At 50.4% G+C, this 25,379-nt stretch overlaps 1 protein-coding gene across 1 annotated transcript in view; it reads left to right on the forward strand.

Annotated features, from left to right (window-relative positions):
* SLC22A23 (solute carrier family 22 member 23) overlaps positions 1–25,379 on the forward strand; it is a 167,645-nt gene that overhangs the window by 119,731 nt on the left and 22,535 nt on the right. The window contains exons 4-5 of the mRNA XM_047734842.1: positions 5,155–5,323; positions 24,542–24,669. Of these exons, the coding sequence (XP_047590798.1) occupies positions 5,155–5,323; positions 24,542–24,669 (297 nt within the window). The remainder of the gene's footprint in view (positions 1–5,154; positions 5,324–24,541; positions 24,670–25,379) is intronic.

The following is a 25,379-nucleotide window of genomic DNA, read 5'->3' on the forward strand; positions in this document are numbered from 1 at the left end:
CTTCAGAGACAGGGCCTCATGGGGGAACCTGTGCGACCTCATGTGAGCATAAGAAGTCCGACCTCTGTATCGAGGCTCACCTAGAGGAACAGAAGCAGAGGAGATACGCAGGAAGAGATGTTCCTCGAGGAATAGGCTTACACAGTCTCAGGAGCAGGTTACACGGGTTGGAAATGCGGAGGGCAGGCTGACAGGAAGGAGGGGCCGGCACTCGGGCGCAGGGTGAAGCTGCCGTCCACAGGCGGGATGTTCTCTTTTTCCCTCGGGGAGGCCTCAGCTCTGTTTTGTAAGGCCTTGCTACTGATTGAATCAGGCTCGCCAAGATCATCTGGGATAATCGCCCTTACTTCAAGTCAACTGACTGTGGGCTTTAATAGCAACACCTAGATTACTGTTGATTGACTCCCTGAGAACCTAGCCTAGAACCTAGTTGACCCATCACAGTGACCCGCACACCCTCCTTCTGTGAAGCAGCTGTGGGCTGGTTAACGTGCCCCACGCTGTGATGACCCAGTTCCCCTTGGGTCTTTGTCCTCCATCACCTGGAATGGCTCAACCGGCCAGCATGCTTCTTGTCCTCCAGGAAGTTTGTAAGGATCCAAAAGCTTCTGCAAAACGAATCACCCCAGAGTTACAGCCCCTGAAAAGATCTCCCGCCCCAACACCAGGTTTCCAACAGACGTCGCAGAGGGCGTCAGGCTGCCCATGTACCTGGCATACTCAGACTGCTGTGGCTGTCCCCCCGCATCCCCTTCTGCAGGCCCAGTGCCTCCACCAAGGCATCATTCCCTGCTGTTTGACTCTCGTAACGTTCTGCAATTCCTCTGCTTACCGTCCACGTTTGTCAGGCTGGGAAGAGTAGCTTTTCAGCCTTCTCCATTAGGGCATTAAGGGAAAAATCATTTAAGAGTAGGGATTCTGATGTGGTTTTCCTTGGATTCCCTTGGTTCTGTTTTTTTAATTGATGGATTTGTTGCTAGGCCTGAGGGAATCTCCAAGAAGAAATATATGGTGAAGAAAGAGTGTAGAGTACATTATAGGTTCTCTTGTTTCAGACTTTTCGAACAAAACTCATTTCTACCCTGAATCCATTCATTCATTCATTCATTCATTCATTTATATATATATATTTTCTCATTTATATATTTTTTAAAGGAATCTCTACACCCAGTATGGAGCTTGAACTCACAACCCAGAGATGAAGGGTCACATGCTGTACAGGCTGAGCCAGTGCGCACCCTTTCAGTCCTACTCTGAAATTTGCCAGATCAGATGAATAATAAAGAGGTCAAATGAGACCAAAGAGTGACTTGGCAATAATTGTATCATTATATATGGTAATAATCCATATTATTACTTCAAAAAGCCAACATATCACATTTTCTATATGCAGCCACTCTGTGCTTATTTAATGCTCACAATAGCCCATTTTACAGATGACAGAACTGAGGCACAGAACTCACAGGTGACCAAACCAAGGTCACAAGCTTATAAGTGCTGGGGACAGAGTCAACCACAGGCCGTTTGGCGCCAGAATCCAGGCTTGTCACATTTGAATCTACAATGCCTCACCTAAGATGATGTGTGTGTGTGTGTGTGTGAGAGAGAGAGAGAGAGAGACACTTAATTGTTTTACATAAGGAAGGGGAGTAGTCGGCTGCCTGTGAGTGAAAACCTGCTGAGATGACTTTAGGGCGGGCCTCCCACGAAAGTGGCTGTGAGGAGTGCTGTACAGAGCATGCCTCCCGGGCAGCCCCCAGTGCTACTGTGCAGAGCTATGGAAGCCAGCTTGGGGGTGGCCTGTTCTCTGTGATCCTCAGGTCCTGAGGAGGCGGTGCCTCTGGGGACACCATTCCCTGCTGTGGCCAGGTTTCCCTGCCTTTCAAGATTTTATTCATTTATTTGTCAGAGAGAGGAAGAGAGAGCACAAGCAGGGGGAGTGACAGGGAAAGGGAGAAGCAGACTCCCTGCTGAGCAAGGGGCCCGATGTGGGACTCGATATCAGGCCCCTGGGATCATGACCCGAGCCGAAGGCAGCCACTTAATCATCTGAGCCACCCAGGCATCCCTCCTGCCTTTCGAGACCAAGGCCAGTGGCCCTGGCCTCGTGGCTGTAGGCATCTCCACGGTGTGTGAACCGCTCACCGAGGGCTCCTGTTCGCAGAGCCCAGGAGCAGGCCTTCTGTGGCGGAAACCGTCTACCTGCCATCCCTGTCCCCTGCTATCAGACACCAGGACTCAAGGCTTTAATGCTCTGCTGTATTTCTTCCTCTCTTCCACTTCAGGAAAACTGATTTCTCATCATCCAGAAGGAACATGTGATTAATGGCAAGCCTAAAGTGCCTGTGGTTCTTTGATAATTGCTTTTTTTTTTTTTTAAACATCTTTATAGCCACCTTCAGAACATAGTAGATTTTGGACAGTTTGGAAGGGATTTCTGGTGAGTCCAGGCAGAAAGGTCATTATATGCAAGTGTCATACCTGTGTCCTTCCATCAGATCCCTGTGTTTTTCCATCGCCCCAGCAGGATTGCTGAGATACTAGAGTAATGCTAAGATCGGTAGAATGCTCGTCCAATTTTCTACCTGGCGAAATAAAGTAAAATCTCCACTAACATTCCTTGCAAAAGCAGGAGTGGAGAGCTCTAGAAATGATGTTACTAGAAATGATTGTATCTGGGAGGCAAAAACGTTTCTCGCACTATGGGTGGGGGTAACCACTGGGGGAAGTACCGTGAGCCTATGCCTTGCAATGAGTCACCTGGGGATCTTGCAAAAATGCAGAAGCTGATTCTGGAGGTCCGAGTGGAGCCTGAGATCCTGCATCTCTAAGAAGCTCTCAGGTGACACAGAAACTTCAGCACCTCACGAGGAATTAGAGAAGCCCTCCGCCCACCTGTGGGAGACGGACACGAGAACCCTGCAGGAGAGAAACTATGACAGTTAATCACTGTCATGTCGACAGGAACGCTGACATATGTCCTGGGGGAGTGTGGTCAGAAGTTAGACAGCAGAATCATTTGCTCATCAAGGGATAACTTTCCTTAGGCCTCCACAAACCCACACCCCCGTTGGGGAAGTTGCCTTGGGATCCTATGTGTGACAATACGAAGTGTAGACTAGCGTGTGGGATGAGACGTCCTGAAGGGGGTCTATAGTAAAGCTGTGGTAGTTGTGGATGGTCTCACACTTCCACAGAATCAGAGAGAGAGGCAGGGAAGAGCAAATCCAGGCTGCGAGCCGTGCCTGCTGCACCTGCCTGCCCGCTGACATGAAGCTGTCGTGCTGTTTGAACGGCATCCCTCTGGCTCTGTTTAAAGCTTATCTGGGTGGCCCAGGGCTACATTTCCTCTTCTGAGACCAGCCTGAGCTGAGCCCCAAGCGGCAAACTCATCCTGGCTTGTGCCCATTGCTGGTTTCCGTGGCGACTCTACCGGTCGTGCCTACTAAGTGGAAGCTAGCACCTGCGTGGTTGGTCTTTTCTGTAAAGACCCTGACCCGTTATTTTTAAGAGCAGAAATGCCAGATCTGGAGTGAATACCCGTGTCCCACTAGGAAGTGATTGTTTAAACGAACCCAGCCTGTGCTTATCGAAAGGAACCGTGTCGCAGTAAATGGCTGGGAGAGGGCTGCTTCATCCTGTTTTCTTAATTAAATGGCAAAACGTCCTTTATAAGCCATAGGTAGCGAGGCCAGCTTTCTCTCCCACTTGCGCATCGCCGTGATGATCATCTGTGTGTTTGTGGCCACGTAGCAGTGAAAGTTCTGATGACTGTAGTGTTCTCTCCGTGCAGTAGAGCTGGTGTGGAGATCGGCACGCGTGGGGCCCTGCCTTTGTTAGGGCTGATTCTGTCCGTATGGCCAAGTGTAATGTGTCTGGGTTCCCCTCCAGCCTGCTCCCTCCGTACTGCCTTTCGTACAAAACAACAGCAGCCCATTGGCTGCAGTCACGATCCTCGGTCTCTGAAAACAGGTATAAAACGTATTCTCTCCCAAGGGTCTCTCTTCTTTTTTAGAAAGTCATTTTAACTCTACTTCTTCTATTTTTTTAAAGCAAGCTTTTGGGAATACTGCATAGACGATAACTAGCAAACACACCGTAGAGGAAAATGTATCAAACTCAGCATAGGTTCTAGAGTGGAGGACATTGATGATAGGAATTCACATTCTGGGTCTGTACTGGCTGGTGCTCGGGTGCTACGGCTGAAGGTTTTGTGACCGTCTCAAGTCTTTTTTTACTCAAGGTCAAATTACGAGCACAGATTCTTGCTAGCAAGGGGGACCATGGTGTCCCTCCTTCCGGGAGACGTTTATGGAAGGCAGACGGCCGTGCTGTCTTGAAGCTCTGAACATGAATTGGACTTGCCTCTGCCGGAGGAGCTGTCTATCTCACGGGGACAGAGAAGGGGTCGTGCGACAGCCCCTTGTCACAGTAGGCTGCAGAATTCCAGCAGAGAGGAGAAGCTTACTACATATTCCAAAACTGCCTTATGGATTGTTTTGGTTTTTTTTTTGGGGGGGGGGGGGGTTTGTCTTGTTCAAATAGATTAACCGTGATGCCACTTGGTCTGTCTTAGTCTCACAATGCAGAGAGATTGTCTGGAACTCACAGTTGCAAAGGAGGCCGGGAGTCGGGACTAGAAGGATGGAGGGCGCAGGTGGCGGGAAGGAGCAGATGGACATTCCGGGAGCTCTGTCCAGAGGTGGGGGGCATCCTCTAACACAGCATCGTCCCGGGAGGGAATGGCAGCAGGTGGGCATGAGACGGATCCCGCCCTCCAGCAAGCTCGGTAGCACCCCGAGAGCAGAGAACGTGGGATTGTGCCGTGCGCACGCCACCCCACACACGAAGCAGCGTTTCCTGGTTCCTGGGCTTAGCAACTGTGAATTACAATGTTCTTTTGCCCCTAACTCGCTCCGTGACCTTGAGCAACCATCTCTCCCTTCCCAGTTCAGGCCCCAACTCATCCAGCTGTAAAAACAAGGATCTCAACATTGACGTACGGCGTAGAGCTCTCGTGGCGGCCAGCAAATTTACAATTCAATTTTACAGCGCTTGGTTGTTTGAGAAGGTTCACTGACCCTGGTGCCCCTGTGGCTCTTCCGGGCTACGGGGCAGGGCGCTCACGTCTCTCTTGTCCCTTCTGTGTTCCAGGCATAGAGCTGTGCCCCCCCGGAAAACGGTTCATGATCACGATGGTGGCGAGCTTCGTGGCCATGGCGGGGCAGTTCCTCATGCCCGGGCTGGCCGCCCTGTGCCGGGACTGGCAGGTCCTCCAGGCCCTCATCATCTGTCCCTTCCTGCTCATGCTGCTCTATTGGTCGTGAGTATCCTCCCCGCAGGCTTCACCACCTGCTGCTTCTGCCAACACTTTCTGAAGGGTGCGCCCCCTGGGGGAGGAGACAAGGGACACATACGACTGGGGGCCCGTAGTCCCCCAGCTTCTGGTTCGTTTCAGCTTGCATTTCTTTTCGGTGAGGGCATTTTCTTTTCTTTTATAAAATCTCATCTTTTAAACCTGGTATCCTGGGAAATGTTGAAACACACACAAAAATGGGCAAGAGAGAGTAGAGTGAGTCCCAAGTGCACTTTCCCCCGCTCCGAGAACCTACCTCCATCAGTCTGGCCAGAGGCCTGCTTGCTGGGGTATTTTGATAGGATTCTTATGGATAGATTTGCAAAAGGAATATTTTTGTGTTGGGTGGGGGGGAACTGTAGAGACATTCAATGAGTGATTTAGGAAAGCCCCCTTATCTCCTCTAGATTAGGGATGGGCAGAGACCAGAATCCGTGGACCAAATCTGGTCGCCATCTGTTTTGGTTAAAAAAAAAAGTGTCATTGGAGCACAGTCATGCCCACATGATTATACGTGTCATCTCAGGCTGTTTTCATGCCACAATGGCAGAGTTGAGGAGGGTACAACAGTCTCATTGGTCTGCCAAGCCCAATATTTACTCTCTGGTCAATTCCGGGAAGTTGTCCGCCCCTGCTCCTGACCAGTCCACTAGACCTTTGAGAACCATGTGTAACTTAAGCTTTTGGCTGGCTGACAGCAGGGAAAAAACAACTGAACACACTAGGTTGGAAGTATGACCTGGGGAGCTCGGTTTTTTTCTTTAAACTCCCCAGAGTACTGATGCTTCGCCAAGGTTGAAAAACCCCACTCTTGGATAGAGAGATGTTTAGGGGGAAAAAATGAATGTTGGGACTTTTTTTTTTTTTTAATAAATTACTCTTTTTCATTCTTTCACTGCCCCTCCCTGCCCCAACACTCCCTTCACGCATGAGTATGAGACCCTGTCGTGTACGTCGTGTAGAGAATACATGCGTCACCGTGTTGCGCTCACTGGGTCACTAATGGAAACCCGGTTTCTGGCAAGAAGTTTGTGTCCCAGCTGTAAGTGTTCACTGGAGCAGAGAAGGCTCCTTAATTGGGCTTCCTTTTCTACAGTGCCAGGGACAGGGAGAAAGCCCCTACCTGTTACCTTCCTGGTGCTGGGCCCCAGCCCCACCGTGTAGGAGGTCCTCCAGCAGAGAAGCCGCAGTGAGTGAGGGAACAAGTGCATTTTCCTCCAGAGCCCGGCTCGGCTCGTGCTGACTGCATCAGAAGGACCTGGGCGGCCGCAGCAGGGAGCTAGCAATAAGGGATGAAGAAAGGCCACCTGCTGGGGAACCGCTCATCAGGGACAGCTGGACAACCCCTTCTGGGCTCCTCCCCGCCACACTCCCTGCAGCCTTGCCTGCCAGCTGGGCCTGGACATCACCCCGCTCCTGCAGGAGCCCTGCGCATTTCAAGACCTCCTGCTCCCTCCAGCAGGGTGTTAAGAAGCAAAGAATGAAATCGTTTCCCAAAGCAGGATGGAGTGGGCAGGTCTTCCTTCTATCTTCTAGGCAAGTCCTTCCTGTTCCTTCCCTTGCTGTGCCTAGACCAGGGTCTTGCTTGTTTTGGAATTCAAGGGCACTTATTTATTGAACAAATGCTGATACCATGTTCATGTCGCACACATTGCAAGTTCTGTACAAGTAGTAGGTTATCCAGTCTTCGTATTGCATCACCCCACTGTACAGATGACAAAACTGAGGTCACCCAGCTGGCCCTGGAACCCAGGCCACTCTGACCACATGCAGTGCTATCTCCTGCCTTCCCTGAGCTTCTGTCTCTTGTCTCTGACCACTGGAGGCCCTGGCCCTGGGAGGGAGCACTGTTGCCCCAGAGGATCCTCTGTGAGGTGTGGCATCCTCCCACCCACCTCCTCTCACTGCAGTGCCCAAGGGCCCCCGGGGCTGTCTGCTGGCCCCTTGGGGGGTGCTGGAGGCCTGGGGAAAGGATGGGCACAGCCACCCGGAGGCTCACACTCCTATAAGAGCTAGGCTTTGAGTCTCCGCCAGATGCTGACCCACCTGCCCCAGGTAGGACACCTGGTGGGAAGCAACAGCAGGGAAGGCTTTAGATTAGGTCTGGGGGACTGACCTATATGGTAAAGGACTGGGGTTCCTGTTGATCTTACTGTATTTTTTACTTAAATTTAAAAGGCATATCAGGGTTTAGTGGCAGGGAAGACATTGATTTCTTTAAATAATACTATAAAACCTAAGGAAAAAAATTCTTTAAAACTCACAAGTGTAAAAACAAAATTTTCTAGTGAAAAGGGCATCCAGGGTACCGTGACAAGTAAAACACGCACGCAGACCAGCAGATGGATGAAGGTTCCAAGTCATTGATGCCATGTAGTCGCGGCTCTGGCACCGCAGTCCGGGGTAAACCAGCGCTTCCCAAATATAGTATCTTAGCTGTGATCATTGTCATCATTATTTTGTATTTATATTATTTTCTAAGGTACTTGGCACATGTCTGACCTCCAACAAGTGCTCATAAATGTGAGCTGCTTTACAGCGATGAGCCAGGGTGTGATGGGGGGCAGGTCCAAGAAATTAGTGCTGAGAGATGCAGCCCACCTTTACCTCTCGCCTTGAAAGTCTCCAGAAGAAGCATTGGCTCTTTCTTGCCGGCCACCCTGCCATGTGCTACGGTAGGCAGGAAACTCCTCACCCTCACATGCTCTGTGTAGTTTGCCAGGAGGCAGTGAGCTGCTGGGCAACTCCCAGGGCCGAGGCCAAGGAGAACATTCAAGCTGGAGTGGACATGGAGGCAGCGGGCAGGGCATCTGGACCAGAAAGAGGCCCAGGGAGCTTGAATCTTACGACCCGTCCCAAGGGCTGGAGCTAAGGCCCCAGGCCCTTCATGCATGTATAACCAAGCTCCTGGAATGAAGCCAGGAACTGTCCTGCTCGAACAACAGTATTCGGAAGTGTTGCCCGCCATAGGGGCTCACCTCCAAAGCTGGCTGACGCCTCGGACGGCGGGCAGAAATGAGCCACGTGTAAGACAGCGGAGCCGTGAATCCTGCACCACCCGTGACGGTGTGCCCCAGATCCAGCCACTCAGTAAGGCTGAGAAACGGACGTCAGAACCTGCGAAGCTCATTGGACCCTCAGGCTCAAAAACAAAAGCTGCCGTGGAGAGTTGCTGGACCAGGCACTTGGGACTCACATGGAAGACAATGCTTGCCAAGGATGAACTCACAGAGCCCCTGGGACTCCGTTCTGACGGCCTGAAGCTATTGGTTGAGAAATTTGCCTCCCAGGAACTCTAGGAAATGGAGCAATCTGAAGAAGAAGTTGATTCGAATAATTTATTAAGGTAGTTACTACCACCTCGTGCTAAATGCTGTCCCAGTTACTAAATATTCCAGACACGGCACATGCATGGGAGAAAAGATCCCTCCTCCTTTGAAGCCTGCATTATGGTGGGCACGGGGGGTGGGAGGAAGCCCAGAGACCTTAAACCCATACTGGAGCGAGTAATATTCTGGGGACATGACATAAAGCAGTGATCGGGAAAGGCATCTCTCAGGGAGTGACATTCAGGCTGACACCTAAATACGGGATCAGAAAGAGGAAGTCACACAACGTTCTGGGTGGAAAGATAGGCAAATGGGAAGAGCAGGACCAAAGCTGGCTTCCATGTGACTTCCGGACAAAACGACCACCAGCGGGGCTGAGTGTGAAGGACAAGGTCAGACACACAGGTGGGTCAGACCCTGTGCAGCCTTCAGCACGATGGGTCCTTTTTTTGTTTTTTTCTTAAGATTTTATTTATTTGTCAGAGAGAGAGTACAAGCAGGGGGAGCAGCAGGCAGAGGGAGAAGCAAGCTCCCCACTGAGCAGGGACCCTGACATGGGACTCAATCCCAGGACTCTGTGATCATGACCTAAGCCAAAGGCAGACACTTAACCGACTGAGCCACCCAGGTGTCCTATGATGGGTTTGTTCTAAAAGCCACCCAGACCCATGGAGGTTTAAGCAGGGAAGGAATGTGCTCTGACAAGGTCTGGCTGTCTGCTTCTGGGGCTAGTGAGAGGGTGGCCGAGAGTGGGACCAAGGGAGACAGTGTGGTGTTCCCCCTGCCCCCACCCTGCAGTGGATGGGGTGATCAACTGGAGAGGCCTGAGGCCCAGGTGTGTTCAGGAGCCACCCCAGTGAGAGGTGCTAGGGGGTCTGCTTTGGCTTATGAGGGCAGGAGAGCCATGGCCCCGGGCTGTTTCCTGGGGTGGGGGGACACAGGGCTCTCTGTGGGACAGAAGCCCCACCGGAAACTGGAGCCTCAAGTCCTGTCCTGAGGGGAGAGTCAGAGAGTAAATCAGGTGAGAGCTGGCGAGTGGAAAGGTGTGATCTTGAATCCTAAGGGCATTGGAGGAGGCCCTGAAGGGGGCTGGGAGCCTGAGTGAAACCCAGCCCATTTGGAAGTGTGGATTTAATACTCCCCAGGGCGGTGGCTGGCGGAGGCCAGGCCAGTGGGTCAGGAGATGCTGGCCACCAAGAAGACAGTTCCCAAGAGCTGGGGGCACACCGCGTCCCAGGAGCCCCACAGGGAAGCACCAGCTGGTCAGGAGGCAGAAGGAGAAGGAGGGAGAGGAACAAGGGCAGGAGCCTTCCCGGCTGTTCTGGTCGGAAGAAAGGGGCAGGACAGGGTAAGCCGGCTCTGGCTTGGCTAGTGTGATTTCTGCAGGCTCTGTGACTCAGGGCTTGTCCCTGGTTGTCTGGCACCTGGCTATGAGGTGGCTAGAGAGGGTGGGCAGTGGCTGGAGTGTGAGAGCCCACAGAGAAGGCGGTGGGGTTGGGGCTCTGATCGGTTGGTTTGTACTTGAAAGGTACACTCACAGGTGAATTGTTGGCTGTCACTAAGAATTGGCTAATCTGGGGTGAGGGGCCATCTTCCCTCCCAGAAACACCAGAAAATATAGGAAATAAAAAGGCATGATGAGTGCACAGCCCTACAACAGCTTCAGGGTTACAGAATATTCTAGAAGGAAGGGAGACTGGAGCTGGAGAAACCAGTCAGCAGAGGTGTGATGTGCCCAGGGACCGGGTGGGGTTTGGCAGGGGCCGTGATGAGTACAGGTGGATCCCCGGGAGGACATGGTATGCCAGTGACCTGTGCCCCCAAGGGGACCTCGATCAAAGAGGAGCATCCTTGCCCACGCTGCCTGGGGTTGCTGCTCACTCTGGGTCCAGGGAGAACTAGCTGCTATCCTGCAAGGGCTTCGGTGAAGGGAGAGTTTCGGAAGCTGAGCAGCCCAAGAAAACGAAAGGGTGTACTCGCTGGGATGTGAGATGCTTCGAAGAATCAAATCTAGGCACATTGTTAGGAACCCAGAACAGAAGGAGAGAGACTACTGTGAAGATTTCTCACGTGAATGAGAATCCTGGCAGAGGTGGTGGGTGACTCCACAGTTGCTGCTGGTACCCGAGGCTAAGATCCCCCACTGTCTTTGTCCCTCAGGACACCAGAGCCTTAGAGAAGTGCCTGCTTTGTCACTTCACTTGGACATGCATGATCGCTTAAGGAAGGGCAGCAGAGCATCAGGGTCATCCAGAAGGAACCCATACAGACCTATCCTTTTTCCAGAATAAATGAGGAATTCTTCCAGGGTCACAGAAAACAAGTGGGGCTGGTGGGAGAGGGGGAAGCGCAGATTGGGTATTCAAAACCAGGTGAAGGGACAGCCTAAGAGAACCTCTGCTTCCATGTGCCAAGTGGCAGGTGAGCCCAGAGTGGAGGAAGGGGTGGTCGGGAGGGCTGCTGCTCTCTAATTGCACAAAGTGTACAAAACCGTCCCTGCCAGCTAGCGGCAGCCTGCCCCAAGACACACAGCTCGGTGACAGAGTGTCCTCCTCCGCCAGGAGCTCTGGGGCAGGGCACAGCCTGGGGCAGTGCATCCGGGGGTCCAGGTCTGCGTCAGGTGAGAACGTCTTAGGAAACCACAGCGTGGAAGATCAGGAAGATGACACACAGGGCAGGTGGCCTCAGATTTTCTGAGTGAATCTGACTACAGGAGACCGAGCCAGAGTGAGAAGGCACCGCGGGGTATCCGCCTGAAATGTTGGCGGGGACAGCATGATGTAGGGATTGCGAGAGATGAAGATGTCTGTGCCGCTCTTCCAAAATGTTGATGCGTGACCCCACCACACCATCAGACATAAGCTAATGCCGAGCCCACGCGATTATTCACGAAAACAAGCATGTGCGCATCAGCTTTGGACCCGGCGTGTGCCGGGGGACCGTGGTGGTGCCGACTCAGTAAGGTCCCCAGGGAGGGCTCCTATCGCCACGTGAGAACACCCACCCTTCCACAGGCGGCGTTGGCTGGGTGTGGGGTGTCGCCGTGAACACAGTGGACCCCTCAGCCAGGAGGAGAAACATCACTATGTTCACAGCCTGGGCCTCCTCTGTGGCAGAGGCCCCGGGACGCACCCTGGTTTGAATGTGTCTCAATGTTTTAGGGACACTTTCCCTGGGATCCGAAGCAAGCTTCTGCGTGTCACCCTCCAGTAACTGTTCACCCTTGGAATTGGTCGGTGGGTCTATTCCTGGCTTTTGCTGGGGAAACCAGGGCATCCAAGCGCTTCACCAAAACACTCAAAAGTGTGAGAAAGTCACTACAAGCTGGCTGTCAAACATCAGTGGTTCTCCTTGTGTGGTCGCTGGGCCAGCGGCCTCATTGCCACCTGGGAGTGTGCTAGAAACACAAATTCTCAGACTCCACCCGAGGCCTACTGCCTGGGTCCACATGTCTGGACTGGGGCACGTGGTCTGGGGCTTAAGAATCCCTCCAGCGGATGCTGAGGAGGGTTCACATTCGAGAAGCAGGATGGGTCTGTCACGGAATAAAGGCCAGATGTCTTGCACATGGACTGAGGGACCCAGTACACCCCCAAAATAAAGATGGTGTCGAAGCATGAAGAAGATCTGAGTCAGCTGTGGAGGGGCCACACTTCTTGTAGGAAGAGGTTTCTCGGTTCTGCAGGGAAAGGAAACAGATCCCATCCTTGAGGATGAGGGAGATATTGTGCAAGGCCTGGCTGTCCCGTCCAATTCCACTGCAGAGAACAAATTCGTCGTATCATCTCAGACAACAGAAGTCATAGGTATTGCCAGAACAGATGAAAGAAGGAAAAAAAAAAAAAAAAACCTGGGTCCTGGATCTAACAATTTTATCCACACTATGAAAACATAAACCCAGACGCGAATGAGTTTTGGAGTCTCAAATTACAGCCTGTGATGAAGGGTAATGGGAAGGACAAGTTTCTCCCCACTTGCTGTCCTGTCCTCTGAGGAGGCTCAGCGGGGGGCATCCTCCCTGGGTTTTTGCCTTCGGTGTGACCGGGTGCAGTTTTCCTTTGCTCTCCTCCAACACCCTCAGCCATGCACCCAGTTAGGGAGGATTCTCATCCAGGACTCACCAGACGTGTATTTTTGCCCCAGCTGCTTCGAGAAAGAACAGATAGGCTGGAAATGTGTGAAGATGGTGAATTATTAACCGCGCTTTGTTCAGCTGGAGTTTCATCCTGACGAAAGAAAAAGTGCTGCTGGCAATCAGCGTGATCATCAAAAGCATCTGGGAAGGCATAAGAAGGAGATAATAAACCATATGGGAAATAAGGAGGAAATTAGAGAAAGATCAAGCCACACGGCGGAGCACTGAGAATAAGTAACAGTATCAGTTCGACTGAAAGGTAAACCTTTAAACAGAGGAAATGAGAACACGCTGTCTTAAGGAACTCGCAGGGTAGAAGAGGAAAGCAAAACTCTTAGGATAAAGGTATGTGCTAAAAGGGATTTTAATTTTTAAAAAAATTTCAAGGAAAGAGCCATTGTGAAACATTTAAATGGCCCAGGGTTAGATAAATATCCAGCATTAAAATGTAAATGGCCCTAAATGTCACTGGCTCTTTTCAGATATCATCAGAAATATTTTGGCCAGAATCATACTCATTTTTAACATTTCTGGAGGGTTTGCCTCTGGAGGAGGTGCTAGGAAGGCCTCTAGTACAGATGGAGAAACTCAGGCACAGAGCTATTCAGCAACTTGCTTTGCAGTCCCAGAACTGGTACGTGGAGCCGAGGCATGAAAGCCACCACCCAAAAACCCAGAGCCAGAATGAGGACCAGTGGCCTCTCAGTCATGGTGCTAGTAGTACCGCCACCCAGCATGCCAGAGAGATGGGGGGAGATGGGGAGATGGGGAGAGCCTTGGCCCACCATGCGCAGGGCACAGAGGGCACTTCTCACCAAGGGGGGGTCTTGTCTTCTAGTTCCTCTTGTTATTTAGCATTTCCCTAATATGTACGAAAACGTTTCTTAAAATCATTGGGCGATCCGTACTTTCCCTAACAGGGACTTCAAAAAACTGTGTTAAATGGAAGGATTAATTTTGCTTCTTGTCATTGTGGAAATGATTTTAAAAGACCCCTTAAAATTTATATATTTGTGTGTGTGTGTGTGTGTGTGTGCACAGTATATATGTATATTCATTCTAGCGATTCTCAGTCTTTTTTCTTGCCCACACACACTTGAGGGACACAATACCTTCTTCCATCAAAAGCCATTTTATTTCAGAAGCCAATCAAAAGTACCACATTCTGCAAACTCTATTACTGGTAAAGGAAGGCTGCCGGGTTCCCAGCACAGCAGGAGGAAAACTGAATGCAGTTATACCAACAGGGAAGTCACACCAGAAAATCTTTCCCTCAAAGGAGAGTAGAAGAGGTGAATCATAAAAACCATATAGTTTCTGGGAACTTGAAATTCCGCAATAATTATTTTTACAGGTTATCAGATAGTTAATTTGAGGACACTTTTGGGAAATTGAAAGCCGAAAAAGAAGTTTGCTCAAATCCTCTTTGTCCACAAATTATCTAGATGGGGGAAGATTAGGTTCATCGTGACCAAGGCCAGTGCATCAATAAAAATGGTAGCCCACATTTCAATCCTAACAATGGGGTGAGCAATTAAAAGTGAGATCAGAATGTTCTCTGACTTGCTGTTTGGGGATTTGCTAATGGCATGGCATTTTAGGGAGCCCTCAGGCAAGAGACTGCCCCATTTTTAACTTCTGAGTCTGCAGAGATTATGTAAAATAATAGGAACCCCTGTGGCCAACAAAACTGCTTCCAAGTCCGAGTGGAAGACGATCTGTGAACGTGGGAACATGGCCCTTCAGTTCCATGTCCTCTCCTCTGAAGGCCAGCGTTACCAGCTCCTTAGCCCTCACTGTACGCACACCAGGATGTGCTCCCACATTCCATCTCGCTACGCGGTGGAAGCTGGAGGATCCTGGAATCTCGAATCCAGGCAGTGCTCAGGGGCCCGATATGTGCCAGCGCGTGCACCGTGGGAGCGGTGGGGACGGACTGCTGGCAGCCGACAGAAGGAGGGTAGGTGGCGCTCCGGTGACTGGTGTCTAGGGATAACTGCTAAGTGGTTACCCTGCTGGCCGCTGGCAGGAATCAACATGGATGGAAACGAGAGTGAGGCGGAGGAGCCCGGCCCCATCAGTGGGGAGCTCTGGCAAGACCGCATGTCTGGCGCCATACGAAGCGGGGATCCCGGACAGATGGGCCTGACCTGACTCCGTCCACACTGTTTCTGTGGAGCTTGGGAGGGGTGAGCGTGCTCACGGCAATGGCAAGAAGCTGCTTTCCAGAGCCGGGTCCGAGGTCAGGGTAGAACCAGCAGGGGCCACGCTGACAAGTCAAAGAATTTGTGGTTTCCGTGGGCTCCCTTATCATCAAGATGGGAGCCAGCAGGTCAGGAGAGGCCGACTCCGGGAGAAGGTGGACCGGACTCCCTGGACCACTGCTAAGACAGAGGTGCCCATACAACTCCAGTTAGAGGCAGTGACAGCCTCCAGCCTGCCTGCTGCTGACTTCTCTCCTCCAATCGTTCTTCAGCATCACATTTTTTTTTATCAGTTGCAAAAACGCTTGCCAGATTCATTCCCCTGCAGCGCGATTTTTTTAAATGCCCTGGGAGCCTTATATTTTCTGCAGCCTAATAATTGCTTACCTGGATAAATTAGTAAAAGGGATCAGGGAAAAGAGGATATAAAGAGAGAGAACGTGGAGAAAATTAACCCAGGTACTCTCAAGGCTTCAGAACATTTTCAGGTGAATTCCAAGCATTTGTGTTTTGAATGTGAACGGAGGAATATTTTAAATTTATCGCAATTGTAAAATATTCTGGGTTGCTTATTTAAAAGGCTAGCTCTAAAGACATTCTTGGCACCGACTTCATTCCACGGGCCAAAAACCTAAGGCAGCCTTAAAATATTCGTATGGTGCGTGGCTATGATCGTCATCTTTCATACCTCTCAGAAGAAGGCAACAGTCACCATTAGCCTCGTGAAATAAATATACATAAAGAATGTTGGTGCCAGGTAAGGCATTGGTGTCCTTCCACACCCCTGCCCTTTTCAACAGATGTGGGGAAACTGAGGCCCAGGGGGTTAAGTGGTCTGCCCAAGGTCACAAATCTGGTGTATAAACCTGTGGCTCCTGATGTAGTCCCTTTATCATTTTTCTGTAAGGAAGAATTACAGCAGTTAGGTGTGTACTGTTTTGGAAAATACCAGAGACACAAAGTTCTGAGTTTATGTGACAAATAAGTGGGATGCCCATTTCATTATGAAGGAATTTTATATTCTATAAAGACATTTAGAAGACATCAGGAAAACTTTGGGGTTTAACCATCCTAAAAGCCATTTTTATTTAATTTTATGATATTCATCCCGCCTCCCTGAATTACTAAGTTTAACTCAAATCATGAATTTGAATTTTTTTAGAAAGATCTAATTCGTATATACTTGCTATCTCCTGAACTGAGCCGACTTACCTTTATATATATACACCAGACAGAACTAAAGTTTAAAAAGAAAAAAAATCAAAGTGAAAGCTTATCTGGGGGAACCAAGCCTATATTTTTCTAAGAGCTTTGGACCAGAAACTTAAAATGTTCTCCCAACTTGTATTTCATTCAATTCTAGACTTTGATTTCATTTTTTAAATTTTGAGACTCTTTTCAGAATTTCATAGCACTGTAATACTTCGTAATTAGTACTAACCTTAAAGTACTAACAGCTAGAATCGCCTCTTTAAATCAGGTGATGGTCTTAGTACGGTCTGAGATGCTTTTCACATACACTCAGGGAAACTTCGCTTCTAAAAACCTGCCATGACTCAACTCTCCCAATCTCACCTGTGTCCTTCCATCGACACTGGATGACCCGCTGGAGGGAAGCCCTTACCCTGTAAAGCATCTATTAATTGACATGTTTTTCCTGCTGGCAGGTTGATCACGCCCTGTACACACTGATCCCATGAATCATGGACATTGACAGCGTGAATGTCCACACACGTATCACTCTAAATTTAATACTTTAGAAAAATAAACAACTTGAGGATAAAATTAATAGAGTATAAACCATTACTCTTCCTTTCTGTTTTTTTCTTTATGAATAAATATTCTAGGACAGTAATTTAAAAATTATAGACATGCTTTTTTTAATGCAGAGAATTGCCAAGTTGGCATCTTATCTGAGCAGGTGCTAAATGAATTAGCAAGAAGACAGCCTAGATAGTATCCTGGCCTGTGACTGGTTCTCCAATTGGGTAGAAGGAATACTTGGTTTTATCTTTAAATGTCAAGGAAAAAAGCAGTGACTGCCTAGTATTAGGACAGGATCCCAGTATTGAGTTTTAATTACTAATTCTACCCAGTGACTCTAGGTGTGAGCAGATCCATGAATGGAAATCAGACGGGCTTAAGACTTAGCCAAATAACAGAAAAAGCGGAAGGAAGCCAAAGACAGGAAAGTGTATCAGAAATGACACATTACTATTAAATCATAGAGTGGTGGTCTGAAAATCAGGGAGTGCGCCGAGAGGAGAAGCAGATAGGGTTCTCCTTGTCTGAATGGCATGCAGACAAACAGGTTTGAAGAACAACCATCTAGTGGTAGCAATTAGGAGAACATGGAAAATTTATCAGCCTTGACATAGTAACAGCATTTACGCGATACCACTGGGAATGTGGTTCCATGTAAATAAATTTTCCATATAACTCGTCAAGAGTCAGCACTTCAGTGTGGCAATTGGTGGGCATCTTTCTAAAATAGACTTTGCTGCTTTTTAAGCAATGCTATGAAGTAGTGTGATGTGGAGAAAATCATACCGGTCTAGAGGTCTAAAGCCCAAGGTCCAGGTCTGACCCTCTCGCTGTTATCATCCCCCCACATGCACCCTGAGGCATGGGAGGGGCTCAGCCCCTGTGCTTTGCTGCTGGGTTGAGTCGGAGGCCTCGCTCTGACTCTGAAGTTCATTTTTACAACCTGGCCGTTTTTTGGTGGGTGATTAGAGAGTTTGCATGACGGCATCAGGAGCATTCCCGCAGTGTGAGCCTTCAGGGTGTGGGAGCTGTAGCCCCGGGTTGAGACTGGACCGTCTGTGCTTCTCCACACTGGCAGCCATCCTGTCTTCCCCAAGCCCGTGGGCCCCCTCCTCTCCAAATGGCCTCTCCCCATTCCTGTTTGCCCTGGGCTTTCAGACCTAGAGCACGGGTGTCTGAGTGGGAACCCCAGTCTGCCTTTGGGGGAATGGCCTCCAAAAGCTCCGTGTGACTGAGTCAGAGGCCCTTTCCACATGATGGCTGGGCCTTGGCTTTCGGTGGAATAATGGAGGCCGCAGGATGCGTGACATGTAGATTGGTGGCGTTAGGATGTCGCACGTACGCGCTGGAAAGTGCCGTTGCTCCGGTTGTTGATCGGCCTTGTGTCAGGCGACCCCAGCTCACAAGAATGAAGTTCGCGTGGGTTTGATCCAGGACCTCAACATAGAAACCACTGCGCACACGTTTGTGGGTGATGGTCTCCGGACCACGTTGGGCAAACATGTGCCAGTCGAAGGCAATTTTTTTTAAATTTTATTTTTATTTATTTATTTGATAGAGATCACAAGTAGGCAGAGAGGCAGGCTCCCTGCTGAGCAGAGAGCCCGATGCGGTGCTCGATCCCAGGACACTGGGATCACGACCCGAGCTGAAGGAAGAGGCTTTAACCCACTGAGCCACCCAGGCACCCCCCGAAGGCAATTTTTGAGGGTGAAACCAGCATTTCTCACTGAAAGTGGGGGACAGTGTGATATAGCAGAGAAGCACGGAAATATGTAAGTGTACAAGTGCCCCGAGTGTGATTGGAAGGACTCGACCCCACCAGGCAGGTGTTAGCCCCTAGAGAGGAGGATGAGGGCCATGTAAGGGCACCAGGATTGGGGCAGTGGGTCCAGGAGGGCTGCAATATTTTTCTTAAGATTTTATTTATTGAGAGAGAGACAGAGAGCAGGGAGGGGCAAAGGGAGAGGGAGAAAGAATCTGAAGCAGACCACACTGAGCACAGAGCCTGATGCGGGGCACGATCCCACAACTGCAAGATCACAGGCTGAGCCGAATCCAAGAGTCAGACACTCAATGGACTGAGCCACCCAGGCGCCCCTGTTTTAGTTTTTAAGTAGTGAATGGGTTTATTTATGATTTTCTTTTTTTTTTTTTTTTAGATTTTTTATTTATTTGTTTGACAGACAGAGATCACAAGTAGGCAGAGAGGCAGGCTGAGAGAGAGGAGGAAGCAGGCTCCCTGCTGAGCAAGGAGCCCGATGTGGGGCTCAATCCCAGGACCCAAGATCATGACCTGAACCGTAGGCAGAGGCTTAACCCACTGAGGCACCCACGTGCCCCAATCTATGATTTCCTTAATGAAATTTAACTTCATAGCCAACGGCTTTGTTCCGCCGTCCCCAGCGGTCGCTCAGCGGAGGGGTGGCTCACCTCTGACTGTGGCGGGAGGCCGTGGGGTGAGTGGACGGAGCGCGGCGAGCACGACCCGCCTCCGGCAGGCGCTGGGTAGGTGCCAGTCGTCCACGCACAGCTCCGCCATCACCTGTCCCAGGTTCTGAGGTGTCCAGGCCCGGTCACGCCTTCAGCTAGTCAGCCTCAGATACTGGAAGCTCCCGCAGCCAAGGGGGAGTGGTGCCCGAAAACTCAGAATGCTGACATCCGTTCAGGGTGGTTCTGCCTCCAGAGAGGTCAGGCCCGTGCCTGTGTCTTTGCCAAGTGAGTGAAACAATAAGGTTTTTGGATTTCGGAACCGCTGGGACTCTGGAATCATGACTACGGGATCGTGGACCTTCTAACCATCCAAACTCTATTTGGAGACGGCCTCAGCACGATCCGTCGTCTGCCTCAGGGCGAGAGGCCTGTGCACCTGTGATCCTCAGCAGAGGAGAGACGAGGCATCTGCCTGGCAGGGACCCTCCTTCCCCCTCACTCGCCTGCCGGGTGGGGTTTAGGATCAGAGCAGCTGGAGTGCAGTTTGGCCCTCATCCTCTGGCAGAAGCCCTGGGGCTCACGGAACCATCTGGCTTAGAGCAATCCCAGCCTCAACATCTCTCTAGTCGTGGGTTCAAATCCAGCTCTGCCACTCGAGAGCTGTGTCCTCTTGGTCAGGTACTTGTGCTTCCTTTGCCTCAGCTTCCCCACCTGCACAAGAGGGATAATAATACCACTGCCCCATAACGAGCTTGAAAGAATTAAATCCTTCTAGCTTTCGAAATTCCTGCTTGGCTCCTGTGGGCTGAGGCAAGCCCCTGGCCCCGTGGCCACTTCCTCTTCCCGGAGCCACAGCCACAGGCCACTGTGAAACTACCTCCCAGAGAAGCCTTTGCGGCCTTCATGCCTGGTTACCTGTCCTGGTTGCAGAAGTCACCCCCGAGGTCACTTTCTTACCAGCTGCAGACGTGGCCACCGGCTGCCTACCGTGCTCTTTTCTTTTTGTTGAAAATAATCAATTTCTCTAAGGTTCATCTACAATCCTTCTAGGTCCTGGGCTGTTGGTCAGATTTTTAATTTGCATGGTGCTACTCCGTTATGTACTTGTCAAAAGAGAGATCGTTAGGCTTCCGTAATGTGGCCACTCTGCACATTATCTGATCTAGAAAGCCATCACTGGGCTTTCTCCGAGGCCAGTAGTCCAGCGAGTGCTTTATGGCTTTGTCGTAAATGTAAGTAAGTGGTGGGCATCATAAAACTTCATCCTTCCCTACAGGCACCCTCTGGGCTCAGGCCGTTCTGGAACCCCTGAGGGGGCAGAGCTAGAACCGTGTGACCCAAGCTGCTGTCACCTGTGCACCCTCTGGGCTGCGCGAGTGAGTTTCCTTAACCACACCCCCCAGGTTAGGGATGTGGACTCTATGAGTCCGACTGCCTGCGTGCAGTTAAGCTCTGCTAATTAACAGCTCTGGCATCTAGACAACGTACTCAAACTTTCTGTGCCTGATTGTTCTCATCTGTAAAATGGGAGTAATACCACAACCCGTCACAAGCTGGAAAGTATTCAGTATGTGGGAAACGTGCACAAGAGGGCCCGGTGGTTGTAAATCCAGTTCTGGGGAAGGCAGTTTGCGATGCTCTTGGCCACTAGAAGTGGGGCTGGGTGGCTAATGGGAGTCGGCCCTTATTCTTGTGTCCAAGTCTTCTGGGAGAGCACCCTGTCATCAGTGCAGTTTCTTCTGGTCGGGTGGCCACAGCTCATTAGACTCCCTGGAGCTCGGGAGCCTCCAATGCCTGGGACCTGCCTCTCTCCCTCTTTTCCTCTCTTCTCAGCTCACACCCAGCATCCCCGTTCTACCCACTTGCAGCCCCCCAGACACATGCTTCCTCATGGCCCTGTGCCTCTTCTTGGGGTCCTGTCCCCAAACACGCCCCATGGTGTGCACCTGCTCATCTCCCAAGAAGCCCAAGCATACCGCCACCCTACAAAGTCTCCCCAGCACCCCTTCTTACAACGGCCCACTCTAGTTCTTGGCCCCACTGTGTCCCAAAACGTACAGACTTCTCTCTGGGTCACTTGTAAATCACGTGTGTTTTCTTCCTTTAGTAGTCTGCCTATTTACTATAGAGATTCCCTCCGACACTGGAGGACTTTAGCTTGAGGTCAGTGATGTGGCCACAAGTGATGTGGCCACGCCTCAACACATATTGGATAAAAATAATTTGGGGACAGAATGTCTGAGCTCCAGAAGAGGCCCGCACCCACTTCTTAAATCCGAAGATCGTGGCGTGCCTTTACAAACGGTGCTGTCCTTGAACCCTCTTCTACAAGCTTTGCAGTTCTCAAAGATCCTCTAGGAAGAGACTTGCTCGTTGTCATTTCTCATAAGGGCTGTTTATTTTTCCGTATCGATTTTTAGTTATCTGAAGTCTGGTTTTTTTTTTTTTTTTCGTTTTTTTTTTTTTTTAAGATTTTATTTATTTATTTGACAAAGAGAGATCACAAGTAGATGGAGAGGCAGGCAGAGAGAGAGAGAGAGAGGGAAGCAGGCTCCCCGCTGAGCAGAGAGCCCGATGCGGGACTCGATCCCAGGACCCTGAGATCATGACCTGAGCCGAAGGCAGCGGCTTAACCCACTGAGCCACCCAGGCGCCCTGAAGTCTGGTGTTTTGAGGCACGATTTGGGGGCGACAGAAATGAGTGATAGAGGGTGACAGGGCCATCATGAGTAGGGCAATGTCTCTGAGACCCGCGAGCCCATGTGCCCCCACACCACACAGCACCCTGGTCTCCATCTGTGGCTCTGAAACGTGGGAGGAGGAGCCTCTTCTCCTGAAGGACCAGGGCTGTGTGGGTCCTGGAAGGATTTAACACCTAGATTGATGGGATTTCGGTGGCCAAATTTTGGCTTTTTCTGCAAAGTGCAGGGCTTTCCCTTGAAGACAAAGTGACATCAACTAGACATCACTTTGTAGTTCCCTGGAACTGCCACTCACCTCCCATTCGAGGGCTCAGAACTGTTCACAGAGCATGTCATGACAGTTGTCCCCACCTAGCCCCACCCTGTCGGCAAAGCTTCGGGTAAACAGAGGAAGAGGACCTCAGCTTGCGGGGGGACATGAAAACCCGTGTTCTGGTGGATGATGTTCCTTGCTTGTTTACTTGCTCTTTGCCAGCAGTGCTGGGCACCTGGGGATCCTGGCCCCCCAGGGGTGGAGGTGAGCTGCACGTCTCCTAGCTCCTGCCTTCCCAGCTCTGGGCCCTGTTCTTCGTGCATCGCGCTCCATTATGGAATTGACTTTCAAATTCCGTTCCCTGCTCTGGAGTTTGGTCCATAAACATTTGATGTAAATTATGGTAAATTACTTTTAAAGGGACCCAAACTTTCTCCTGCTGTAGACCATATTTTACACTTCAGAGACCACCTGCAAAACATCTTGTGCTATCAGAGGACTGTATGAGCTGGTTTTCTGAGATGCCTTTTAAAAAGATTCTCCCCAAGTGGCTAAGTATATTGGACCACCTGTGACAGTGCCTGGCTGAGGAAGGCAACAGCTCTGTGCTGGTGTTGGCAATGGGGCGCCCTGTCAAAAGGGCACCCCGAAGTCCAGGCAGCTCACAGGTCCATTATTGAGGCCACAGCCCTGCGGAGCCTCCTTGGGCCCAGTAGTCAAGGGCCGTGGCAGATGGCCTGCCACAGTGGGGCTGTCCTATAGGGCATCTGGAAATTGGGGATGCTTCTGGGCTGGCCTGGGGCTCTCTATCCAGCCTCCCCAGTGTTGTTTATAGAAGCACCTCCCATCCACCCAGGAGTGTCCTGCCCTTGCCCAACGGTGTGATGAGCGCACAGCAGTGCCGCTGCTCCAAATGGCCGCTGCCAGGAGGGCTCCGCCCAAATAGGACCTAAAATCTGCCGTCAGAGGAGCAGCGGAACACACCTCTCAGTGCTCAGTAACTTGATCAGACCGTTTAGAGAAAGTACAACACAGAAAATGAGCTTGATTTCATAGTTGTGTGTGGGATCCTGCATGAGCAAATGGAAGATTCACAGTGGGGCTTCTGGAATACTTTAATTAGAGGCTCTCCGGATCCTGCAGGGCTGCCAGGGTTAGCTGTAGTGCTAACTTCTTAGCAACATCAGTCAGGACTCCTTGATACTATGTAACTAACACTATGATCACTAGAGCCCAGGCTGGATGGAACAACTTGTGCTTCCCTCCCTGTTAGGGGTGCCCTCTCGCCTCTTGGAAAGTTCAGAGGGAACATGACCATACCTGTTCCTGCACGAGTTGCCCGGGGATGCTCGGGCACATGGCAGTTGAGGGGTTAACCAGAGACCTCGCCGGTCCGCAAAGTCTAGAATCGTGATTAATATTGGCCAGAAAAATTGGGCTGACCCCCTGCTCCAACTGGGCACCCTGTTCTCTTTGATCGACTTGTAAATACTGTCATAAAAGTAAGCTGACAAAATGCACTGAGAGTAAAACGCTGGTGGTTTTTTGGTTTTTTGTTTTTTTTTAAACTGGGACTCCTCACAAGATCTCGTCCTAACACAAACAAGGACTTTGTTGCTAATAAAACTTGAGACCTGCTGTGTTCTGTGGTCTCATCTCAGGGAGATGGAGCATGCAGTTAGTGGGAAGATGAAAATAATTCTATCGGTAAGTCCTGTGAAAGCCTTCAAACGTTTGAAAACTGAAGGTAACTGTCTGGTTGCTCACATCGGGCATTTTTAAAAAACTTAATCCTTCTATTAATATTTGGTCTTTGTGACAAAATAGAACAGAAGCAGCCCTTCAACAAACTGCTTAAACCTACTGAAGAGATTCATAGTTAGGGACAAGTTTATACTGATTTCTTGACACGATGGGTAGGATTGTTGTTCCCATCTGCCACATTTTGAAAATCGTTTTTATACTTTCTCAAAAAAATTTAGACCCCTTCACCTGCCCATAGTTTCGCTTCTCTGACTCAGCTCATGACAGCCCTGAGCAGTCACCGGCCTCCACTTCCCATGGATGGAAACTGAATGCTACCATCTGTGAAGCTTCCCAGCCCAGGACAGTGGCTGTGGTTTTTTGTTTTTCTGGTTTTTGTAATGATTTTATTTATTTGCTTGTCAGAGAGAGAGAGCACAAAAAGGGGGAGTGGCAGACGGAGAAGCAGGCTCCTCCGACAAGCAAGGAGCCCGACGCAGGGCTCGATCCCAGGGCCAGGGATCATGACCTGAGCTGAAGGCAGACAGGCGCCCCGAGGCTGTGTGTTTTGATGCCCTACAGAACCGAAGACCTTCACCCATTTCCCTTTGTGTCTTTGAAGGGTCTTCCCCGAGTCCCTGCGGTGGCTGATGGCTACCCAGCAGTTTGAGGCTGCCAAGAAGCTCATCCTGCACTTCACGCAGAAGAACTGCATGAACCCCGAGAGTGACATCAAAGGTGTGATGCCTGGTGAGTCGCGCTCACTTCGCCCCACAACCTCACCCCAATCAGGAGAGTTGCCCCCGTCCCAGACGAAGAGTCCCCATGATCTTACCAAGCAGCTGCCTTCGCCGTTGAAGTTTCCCTCCCGGTTGGTCTGCAGCTGGACCGGGAATGTGACAGGAATTAAACTCTCTCCGCCTTCCAGGTGTTGGATTCAAGTCTAAGGCGCCATGGTGCCCCACCTAGCCTGTCCAGACCCAGACATGAGGCACAAGCCTAATGCATACCTCGTCTTCTGGGAATATTTGGGAAGGGCCCAGCCTGAGTCTGGTTCACAGCCAAGCCTGCCAGCCAGGTTTATACACCCGCAAAGCCCTGGCATGGGGCGACCTTGGTCCACAATGCCTCTGTCTTCCCAGGGTGGACCTTCAGGGATGCCACTGTCTGTTTCTGTCATGACCTCTTTTTGTGGCACCTAAAGAAGTAGGAAAGTAAAGTCTTTCTGTAGAGTAGTTCAGATCCATTTTATTATTTATTATTATTATTTTTTAAGATTTTATGTACATTCAAGTTAGTTAACATACTATGTATTACTCGTTTCGGGGGTCGGAACCATCAAACGTGTGTATCAAGAGCGTCACCAGAAGCTAGATTGGGGCTTTCAGGCTGGGGATCTGTCAGTATCACCAGGAAGTTGTTAAAAATCCATGTTACCACTGCCCTCCTTTGTACTCAGA

The sequence above is a fragment of the Lutra lutra genome, chromosome 6 (genome assembly GCF_902655055.1).
Source record: "Lutra lutra chromosome 6, mLutLut1.2, whole genome shotgun sequence".
Taxonomy (NCBI): Eukaryota; Metazoa; Chordata; class Mammalia; order Carnivora; family Mustelidae; genus Lutra; species Lutra lutra.